Below are 10,587 nucleotides of genomic sequence, written 5' to 3'. Positions count from 1 at the left end.
AATGGATACAAAAACAAATTTTACATGACATGTTTTTTGTTATTTTGTCCATTCATTATTTTTTGCAAGTAAATATTAAAATCTTGCATAGAATTTCAGAGACATTTCGTCAGTAGTTCATTAAAGAGCAATGTTCGTTTTACTAAAACATATAGCTATAAAAAATTAAATCAGAGAAACTGATCATTTTAAATGGTCTCTTAATTTTTATCAGAGCTGAATTTTTACTCAAGTAAAAGTAAAAAGTAGCTGAACAAGAAATTACTCACAGAACAGTAAAAAGGTTTTTGGTAAAAAGTCTATTCAACTACTGACTAACCGATCAGATTATCATTTAATATTTAAAAATTACATCATTATTTGGTCCAAAATATAAAGTTAAGTGAAAATGTAGATATTTTAAGGACCAAAATTACAATAATTCATACAAGTAACAAAAATATAAAGATTTCCAAATCAATTTCCTTCACTAAACAACTTGTCAAACTTAAACAAAAACTACAGGTGTATGTGTCTGTGTCTGGTGAGTGGTTAGAAAATCCAGAAACTTTACTCAAATAAGAGTAGAAATAATTCATAATAAAATTACTCAAGTAATAGTTAAAAGTACAGCTTAGAAAAGATACTCCTAAAAGTAATTTATTTTCTTCAAAAAGTGTTTTTCATGTAAATGTAGTTACTACCCAACTCTGCTTCTTCTCTGTCTTCCTAAATTCATAACTTGTTTTGAATATACGATAAATGAAACTGAAAGTATTTTAACATGAATGTTATAGAGTTTCCCCTCCACGGACATTTTTAGAAAGTGATCGACTACAGAAGTCATTTCCTCGCGACCTCTAATACACACAGAGCAGGGAGCTGCAGTGAGGGGATCGTTTGGAAAAGCTTATATGTCTCTTCCAAGTCACGTTAACTGTTGCGAACCCTGCTGTTTGCAATCAATATGAGTGAGCAGCGCTTCCTGTAACTCAGAGTGTGCATGCAGCTTGTCTTACAGGGGTGGGATGAGCCATGAAGCACAAGGTCTGGATCTACACCTGGGGTTTAAATAAACAGCTGAGTGAGGAAAAATTATGCAAAACCATTTCCCAGTGGATTCCAGAAAAATGGACTTGGACAAAATGTTTTCATTTAATCTCAGCACAGCTGAGCTATAAAACAGATACTATCTACCTGTGTTCATTACTTATAGTGAACGTTTTCATTTCTATTTTGAAAATGAAAATGAAATCAAAATACATGAATATATAATATTTGTATATGTAATTGTAATGAGACTATTTCTTCCATATTTAGATTGGTAAAAGAGTAAAATGCTTCTCCTAGGCGCACAGCCTTTTCTACTAAGAATGTGCGTTATTTTTGTGCACCAAAAATCTTTACATTAGATATTCTATCATGTAAAACATCCAGATGAGGAAACATAAAGTAATAAATAATAATGAACCTTTAATTTAAATTTTAAAGTTAGTCATTTTATCCATTATGTCGCTTTTTTAACTTATTCTGCACTCTGTGGGACTGGGGGTTACCATACTCTGTTCCTGATGTAGGACTTTTTATTTTACTTTTTTAAATCAAAGTTGATGATCACTCACATAAAAGATTGATTTCTAATGCAAAATTTAAGAATTAGACATAAAATGAAAGTGTATGTTGTTATTTTTGTTAAACCAGCGTAAATGACCAAGTTTGCGTGCTGATTTTGAACATACAATAAAAATTTATTATTCAGGGTTTTATTGGCGCATATTTTCAATCCCCATGTAGATGTAAATTAATTTACAAATTAAAATTTTCACATTTTTCTAAGGTGAAACCAACTGTTAACTCTGCAGCAGTTAGCCGTTGGTTGACAGTTAACCTATAAGGATTGTTAAAGGTATTTTGTGAGCATTTATTATTGGTTGAAAATGTTTTCCTCCTCAGGACACCCTGAGTTTTGGTGCGTAAAAATAACGCACATTTTTAGTAGAAAAGGCTGTGAGCCTAGGAGAAGCATTTTACTCTTTTACCAATCTAAATATGGAAGAAATAGTCTCATTAAAATTATATATACAAATATTATATATTCATGTATTTTGATTTCATTTAGTGGTGTTTGTACCAATAAACTGTTCCTTTTGAATTTTTAACAAAATTCATAAATGTTCGTATGCATTGGAAAATGCTTCCCATATTAATAAATTAGCATTTTCTTCACTTACTTAATTTTTTAAAATGTTTTATTGCATTTTTACTCAATAACTTTGGTGTAACCACAGCTAAAACCAGAGGAAGAGCTAAGCGTTTATTAAAGGAACATTTCATGTTTAAAGTTGGATCAGAAGATAAATTCCTGTGAAGCTCACACGTCTTGGTGAAAAAAAGAAAACTTAAAAAATGTGGCGCCAATAAATCTATAAATCTCACTTTATCTGCAGACATAAAGTTGCTGGCTTTATGTATTCAATCATCTGGGTGAAATGATTGATGATTGAAATAAAGCTTTAAATCTCTGTAGATGACAATCCTAAACTTTAGAAATCTTAAAGAGAGACGTCACTTCAGAAAGTATCTACATTTTTCAGTAAGAGATCAAGAGAAAATTAAAGCTATGCAGTGATTTTTTTCTAATTTGGGAAAAACTAAAATAATTTGTTTGCTTATTAGCTAATTAATTGGTTTAGAAATCAGTGATTTTTGTGATTGAAATGTTTCAGATTTATTAAACCTTGTTTGAGCAACAGACGGTGCATTCAAGTACAGCTCAGAAACTACAAAACACATGCTGAACTCTTTATAGGATATACATTTTTTTAATTCAAACAGAGAGACCTTTTATTCGCAGGATAAAAGGCAAAATTTTTATTTTGGAGAAAAATAATTAGAGCAGGGATAATCACTGTCAGCTTCCACAGTTTTCAAATTGATAAGTTGGGGAAAAAACAATGCCATTTTCCTTAATATGTGATGTAAAGTAACACACAATGTAAAGTAAAACATTGTGTGTAGAATAGCTAACCTTTTAGACAAAGGTTAGCCATAAAATATCGGAGGTGTGAATATACCTGAATTTTTACGATTTAACCAAAAAGATTCTGTTCCATGAAAGTAAACTGACACGACGTTATAAACAAGCAATATTGATGGCAACATTGCCAACAGACCGTTTTGTTGCCTCATTCATAAGGAGTTTCTAACTCCTGCAGCTCTCTCCTGCCTCCTAAACACTTAAGCCACTGCGTTGCGCCTTCAAAATAAAAGCGCGAGTGGAAGATTTCAAAATCAAACACTTTTCGCAACAGTGGTGAAGTTCATGGGTGGGAGAAATGCGCATGTCTCCAGTATTGGGGAGGACATGCTCCCCCCGTTCATTTGCCTATGAGTGGTACTGCCCTTGCTAACCGGACCATTACAGCACCGGTGTTAATTCTTAATGAGCGCTCTCATGGTGTCAATCAAGAAAGGATTTATTTATTCAAATGGGTTCATTTTTCTGACGGATAAATAGTGGGGGTATTGTAATTTTAGTAATTACGAGTTCACATCATTACTCATAATGATGTGAACTCTACTTTTGTATTTTTAACTATCAAAAAACTAAAGTAATTTGATAACACTGTTTGTTTGCAACAAGAAACTTTTTCAAATCAACTTTACAAAGCTAAATAATATAACCATTGATTAATCTGTTTTTACATAAGTGTTTAATTAACTTACCAAAGGGAGCCATGAAGAAATACCCAACCGCTCCGATAGGACGGTAATCTGCATGGGCTCACACGACGGCTGTTTATGGAGAGCCGTTAAATTCACAATAAAATAAATACTTTTATTAAAAAATATTTTAAAAATTTGTGACACTTTTATTCTCTAAAGCTATTTTATGTTTTTTCCTTTTGGGGCAATGTGGGCAACTCAAACATGTAGCACAAAATATTTTCTGTTGAGTGGTGATAATATCTATTCAATATCCACAAATATTTAAGCCTCTCAGGGTTTTTTTATTTTTGTGGTACACTGATTAGTCAGTAATTAGTCAGTTGGACAAATAGATATTGCCTATATTGAGTATAGGTGAGCTGATTGATACAAAATATTGATATTGATACCAAGATCAATACTGACGTAATGACATTGATACTTCAGTTTAAGATTCCCTCTTGAAATTTTATATTATGTTGTAGTTTTTCAACTCTACTATTAGAATATTTAGCTTTGATTTGATAAAATTATTTTTTATACTTTACTTTTACAGGAAACAATGCACACACATTTGTTTTGGTATTGACACTTGTTACTTGCCAGACGTAATGAAAGCTGACTTACTTCACCAAATCTACCTAATGTTATAAATAAAGTTGATTGACTGATTGCCATAAAGGATTCTGAATAATAAGAATCCATAGCTATGTTGTTTGATGACTAAAATGAATAACAATTTATTATTGAATTTTAAAAAAAAAAACTAAAAGATCAATCAAATTAGTTGTACAATTAAGTCTTTATTGTAATGTGTTACCTTTTTAAAAAACATAGAGGTCAATATTATTTAAGCCTCTGCCTCAAACATCTTCTTTCTACCATCCATCCCAGCTTTATCTTCGATATTCTTCCTCCAGTCGCCTGTCTGCTTCTCCTGACAACAACATAAACACAGCTTTCATAGTTCTGTCATAAACAGTCTTTCTGTTGAAGCTGCTAGCATCTGCTGCACTCACCTCCTCTTTCAGCTCCTTTTTCACCTGCTTCAGGTTGGCTCTCAGGTCTAGGGACACTTTATGTTTGGAGCCCAGCAGGGCAGCCAACATGGCATCAGCCGACATCCTGACCCTCCTCAGAGTGGGCTTCTTAAACCTGCCGTTCAGATCCTGGACCTTCATCTTCAGGTCATCGATCTGACATAGATAATACTCAGTCAGGTGTTGACAATCATTCCAGATGGACCTTTTAAACCAAAATGTAGGCATCTAAATGATCCTGTTTGACCATTTTATTGCATTATGATGTTAAATCTAACAATCTAAATGATTAAAAATATATTTTTTCAAAAAAAATGAAGAAACATTAATATAGAAAAATTTGTTTATTAAATAGAAAAACCTCTTTGTTGCATTTCTTTACTTTCGTCTCCATGTCATATCGTTCCTCATCCACCAAATCGATCTGCTTGTGAAGTTGCCGACACAGCTCCTGGTGAAACAGAGCAACAGTGAGCTTTATGGTCCAAAAGTAAGAAGATCAATCCTCTGAATAATTTATGCCACAGCTTGTTTAGATATCTAGTAACAGCAATACAAATATTGGTTAATAAGCACAAACAGGATTAGGGTTGTCTTCAACTATTTGGTGTTAAATTCATGAAAAATGTGCTGATTATTTCTTTAATTGTCACAGGTTAGGCACTTTTAATGCCTAAATCCAACTTTTTAGCAAGATTTAACAATTATCTTTATTTTGACATTCACAGCATGTTGGGAATTTAGATTAATACCAGTTGCATTAGCTTATTTGGCTAATAAGCCGCTAATGCAAGTTCAATTGGCTTATTTAGCTACTTTAACTTGCTTTAGTGTATTTAGCTAATGTGTATGAGGTGTAGAAAGTCGGAAATTATTTACAGATACAGATAAAAGAAGAAGGTACAGGTATTTCACAATTTTATTTTGAAAAAAAAAATTTCAAAATATATATATTTTTTATTTATTTATTTCAATTCACCTTAAGTAAAAAGGCAACAAATTACTTAAACTTTTTAAATGTTTTAATTGTTTTTCAACATTTATTCAGAACTATTCAGAGTTAATGGGCTAAAAAAAATATATCCTGAAAATGGTTGAAAATGACTGAAAATGCAATCAGTCACAGAGAAATGCTTAAAGAGCATCAGAAAAACTGGACCACTTTGAAAAATTACACAAAAATCTGTCATCCGTTTCAAGAAATGTATGCATCCGATCTGGATTACAAGATTTGCGCAACTATATTAATGACTGCAGCTGTAAGCGAAATAACATATCCAATTTGTTTACCTGAAGCTCCAGGGTGCATTGTGGGAAGGAGAGGGTGGGGCAGTTCTCCCTTATGTACGCCATTTTCTCCTCCTCGGCCTGCCGGGCCTCCTCCTCCAGCATTTCTTTGCCAATCTGGAGCAGCAGACTCTGACAGGAGAAATGGAAATATGCAGCTAAAATTGTCCAGACACCCGTTCACTTATTTACAGAGAGGTCAAAAATTCCCATTTAGGTTTCTTCTCTATTTGCTTTAATGTCGAACTGGAATATTTCAGATCATTAAACAGAATTTGTCTCAGACATCCTGAGAAATTTTAATGATGATTTCATCTAACAATTAAAATAATGGTTAATAAGGGTTTAACCTAACCTTAATATTTAAAAAGTACCGTGTTGTCATGGCAACGGGGCTGCATGTAGCGTAGTCGACACAGAGAGCGAGAAAAAAGAAGAATATGAGGTTTTGTACTGTTTTTCAACTATTTCTCTGCTTTATTTTTCCCTTTACTGTGGCGCGCTGCAGTAAATATATAATACCTACAACTTCAAGTTAAATTTTTGTTAAGAAAATTGCTCTGCAGATGGATGGCAAGTAAAAGAATTGTATTTTTGCAAAATTTTCAGATGTAGACAAAAACTGCTTCAATTGTTAGTTTTTCAGAGTTGATGCACTTTTGGAGTAATTTTAGTAGTCTAACTTTTAATGGGAAGATTACTCTGTTTCTTGTTTTCTGTTTTTTTATAACATTTTGTGGAGGTAATTGTTTTTTATAATTTGATCAGGATGGTTAATAGATATTTTAATTGCCTTTAAAAATCCTCTTGTGGATACTGTTTCTTGAATTTACTCTCTTCTCTAACGTGAAAAGTTGTTTGATGGTCTGAAACATACGATATTTGAGCCATTGTAAATAGAAAAAAAAGTAGTAAACTTCCACCAAGAATCTCAGAGATATTGATACTAATAAATAAAAAAAAGAAAATTTCTGAGTTCCAAATAGTAAAATAATAGTGAGGAAAAACTCAGACATTTTTAGATTAGAACCTCAGATATTTTCTAGGAAAAACTCCGAAATTTCTGTGTTTCAAAAGTAAAAAATTGTGAGAACAAACTCAGAATGTTTCAGATTAATTTCAGAAATTTTATAGAAAAAACCTAAAACCTAAAATGTCTGAGTTTTAAAAGTTGGAAGTGTGTGGAAAAAGACTCAGATATTTTGAGATCAGTCTCAGAATGTTTTTTAGGAGAAACTTAGGAGTTTCAAAGGAAGAAAATTTGTGAGTCAGAAATCAGAATTTTTTTACATTAATCTCAGATATTTTCTGGGAAAACTTGTAAATTTCTGCATTTCTAAGGTCAAAAGTTTTCTGAAACTTACTCCTTTTTCTCTCCCTACAATGGCCATAATACACGGTAGTAGAAATATTTAATTATGAATTAAAATAAAGTAAAAACCAGAATTCTGAAAGGATTCTTTATTCCCATGATGAAGTATGAGTGGTACATAAATGCAAAGGTGGCAGTCAGGCTAAAGGTGCATTACACAAAATAAGTAGCAGCAACTGACTGCAAGCATACACACTAATCAGAGGTGTCCAAAAGGCATCAGTTTGTATAAATTAATATTTCTGACCTTTAGATGTTGGTTTGATTCACTATTTGCATCCTAGAAGTAAAATAATTTCAAACCTCTGGGGATCAGGCAGATTAACACCAACATTAGAAATACCTTGAGATGATTTCTGCGGCTCAGCGACATCTTCTTCCTTTCAAAACAAAACGGATAATGTGAAGCCTTGGAACAGATTCTCGGGGCTTTATTTTAAATCAAAGACAGTCATCCTTAAACAGAGACTTACTCAGCCATCTTCCCTGCAGCTGATTCCTTCCTGCTGTTTGTGGGTGAAAAGAGATGAATTAAACCTCCACGGGTTTCTGGTGTCTTTATAGACGTTGGGTTCAGTGTGTGTGTGTGTGTGTGTGTTTGAGATGAGACAGAGCCAGTTGTCTGAAATCAAGGCCCAAAGTTTGACTGCAGCAGCTGAGCCTGAAAGAAACATTTGAGGAATTTCTTCTCTGCACAATAGTGGAGCATCGACTGATTTAGCTCACTTTAGTTAAGTAATCCGGGCAAAGTTGAAGGAAAAACTGCTTCATGACTAAATATGCAGAGTGAGTCCTCAATTATCCATGATTTTTATGATGTTTTCCTTCCAATTGGTGGGAATTTCCTGTCATTTTTTCCTGACCATTAGTGATCCTGACTATTTGATGGTGTTTCTTTTGGAGCGGCTGGCTGCTGGTGGAGCAGAAAAGCCTCCAAGCAGCTGTCATGTCTAAACTTGGAGGATCTTTTTCCTGTTTCTGGTTCTCACATTAAGCAGCTGCTCAAACTGCAACCTGGGAGGTGAAGGAAGATTGGAACAGCTACATATTTTCACTGTGCTGCCCTGTAACGTCTGATGTTCGATGGCTATGAGTTCTGTGGCGGAAAATTCTGTTATCAGATATTACAATTTTTAACACAATTCTTTCCTATTATTATAATGAAATATGCAATATGTTATGTTACATTATCATATAAAATATTGCAGCACCAAGTGCTTTATCTGGTTCAGTATTCTGGTTCTAATCTTTACTATTGATATTTAATTTACATAATTTTTGTTTGATACTAATTAAATTAGGATGCTTTATTTTTTAGCTGTTTCATTCTAAAATAAATGGATATTATTGATAACCAATTAATAAATAAATATGTAAATGTCCCTTGTGAAATAAGTTTAAATATTTTTTAAAAGTTTTAAATGTGGAGATTATTTTGTCAATCAGTTATTTTATGTTTAATTTTGTCACTTTCATTTTTAAATCTTTACCCACCCTTATATCTATAGCTTTTCATTTTAAACGGGTAGGTTATTCAGATGAAGGAAGTGATCTTCTTGTGGTTTTGTCATGTATATAAATTGTTCCAATGCTATGCTAAGCATAACTCCTAAGCTTAACCATTACACTGTGGGATAAAGGACCAATTTTCCCTACGTTACTATGGACTTCTACAATACATACTTTACTATAATTGAATTACTAATTTCAGAGTTGTAAAGGAAAAAGGTAGAACTTCCTTACTGAACTTAAGATTTGTTAAATAAAAAAAAAACTTTAAGGTTCCAAGATTTGCAGACTTGAAATCAAATTAATAAATTGTGTGAAAATAAAGTTGCCCCAGTGTTTACCTTCAAAGTTTAACATTGTTCCCAATGTTAAGTTTTAGGCACCAATGGTTATCGTTATGTCTGATGTTTAACATTCAGTGTCATCGTGGCTGTTTAATGCAATCCAGGATGTTTAACTTTATCTCCGATGTTTAGCATTTAATATCCAGAATATTTAATGTCTGATTTTTTATTTAATCAAGGATAATGATTAATGTTATCCTTTATGTTTAACATTATTGCCAATGTTTATCAGATGTCAAACTTCATCTCCAGACATTTTTTTTTTTTTTTGCATTAAACATAAAGTAAATAATTCCAGATACAGTAAACATCACCTATAACTTTACACATCAGGGACAATGCCAAGCACTGGAGATACAAAATAAAAATTGGGGACAACATTAAACATCATGGACAACTTCAAACATTGAAGATAACATTGTCCAAGATGTTTAATATCAAAGGAGTCTTCATGTCAAATCTCCACATTCAAAGACAAACTTCAAGGATTTTCTGGTTTTATTAACAGATTGTGAGAACATCCCTGTAAAGAAATCAAAATGGTCACATAATTCCCAATGGATGGATGGATGAAGTTCTTCTGGGTCTGAAAGCAGCTTCTCATCAGGACTGTAGTTAAATCCTCCTTTTCTTCTCTCAGATCTGCCAGCAGTAGAAGCTCACTGCGTCTCCTCTCTTCCAGCCTCCATCGGCTCAGTGTGACGTAGCGACTCAAATTAACAGGTGAGGCCGTTTTAGGCTGTTTGATCTCAAATCTCCCCCCACAATGGCGCCTCAGATAAGCGAGTCGTAGTGACACACCGGCGACCCGTTTGGCTCTTTACTTACGGTACCGGAGTCTGATTCCACCAAGCTGCAGTAGGACACCTGATAAAACTCTCCCACTGCTCAGGCACAAATAAAAATGAGAAACACGAACCCAGAGATGAATTACTTTCATCAACATTTATTATGTTGTTGTGATGGAAAATAAAAATGCAACTGAGAAGAAAGAAGCTGCTGAGTGGAAGACCAAAGGGAAGAAGTTCTCTTCTTTCTCAAACTTTAAATTCTAATGAACATTTAACACTGGAACTGGAAAACACTTAAAATATAAAAATAAACAGAAACTACAAAATAAAAGGAATTATGAAGCCTCTGGTCTCAACTAAACCCTTTTTTAAGAACAATTTTGTTTACAAAGCACCAGACTAAAGACTTTATTCATCCAGTTTTTGGTAGAAATAGAGAAACAAACGGAAAGTCGGAGGTGCAGGATCAGGCATCAAAACTCAGAAATAACAGAGTGTGAAGCCAACGGGCAACTGATGGGTTCACAACTCCTCAGTCAGTTCAATGCCTCAACTAT

The 10,587-nt window shown here is 33.3% G+C and overlaps 1 protein-coding gene across 2 annotated transcripts; it reads right to left on the bottom strand.

Moving 5' to 3' along the window:
• Nucleotides 1–4,470: 4,470 nt before the first annotated feature.
• Nucleotides 4,471–8,075, bottom strand: LOC116718899 (troponin I, fast skeletal muscle-like). Of its 2 annotated transcripts, none has more exons than XM_032561179.1 (6): nt 7,860–8,075; nt 7,730–7,766; nt 6,018–6,146; nt 5,110–5,178; nt 4,707–4,883; nt 4,471–4,624 (listed from the first exon to the last, which is right to left on the bottom strand). In XM_032561179.1, exons 1-6 carry the CDS (start codon nt 7,865–7,867, stop codon nt 4,538–4,540), a joined length of 507 nt encoding a protein of 168 aa, XP_032417070.1. In that variant the 5' UTR covers nt 7,868–8,075; the 3' UTR covers nt 4,471–4,537. The 2 variants fall into 2 exon arrangements, with proteins under 2 accessions (XP_032417070.1, XP_032417069.1); XM_032561178.1 differs by having other exon boundaries at nt 5,089–5,178; nt 7,860–8,069.
• Between the last annotated feature and the right edge of the window lie 2,512 nt (nt 8,076–10,587).

This window comes from Xiphophorus hellerii, chromosome 4 (genome assembly GCF_003331165.1).
Source record: "Xiphophorus hellerii strain 12219 chromosome 4, Xiphophorus_hellerii-4.1, whole genome shotgun sequence".
Lineage (NCBI taxonomy): Eukaryota > Metazoa > Chordata > Actinopteri > Cyprinodontiformes > Poeciliidae > Xiphophorus > Xiphophorus hellerii.
Note: the sequence above shows the minus strand (reverse complement) of the source record. Positions and strands in the feature narration are given on the sequence as shown.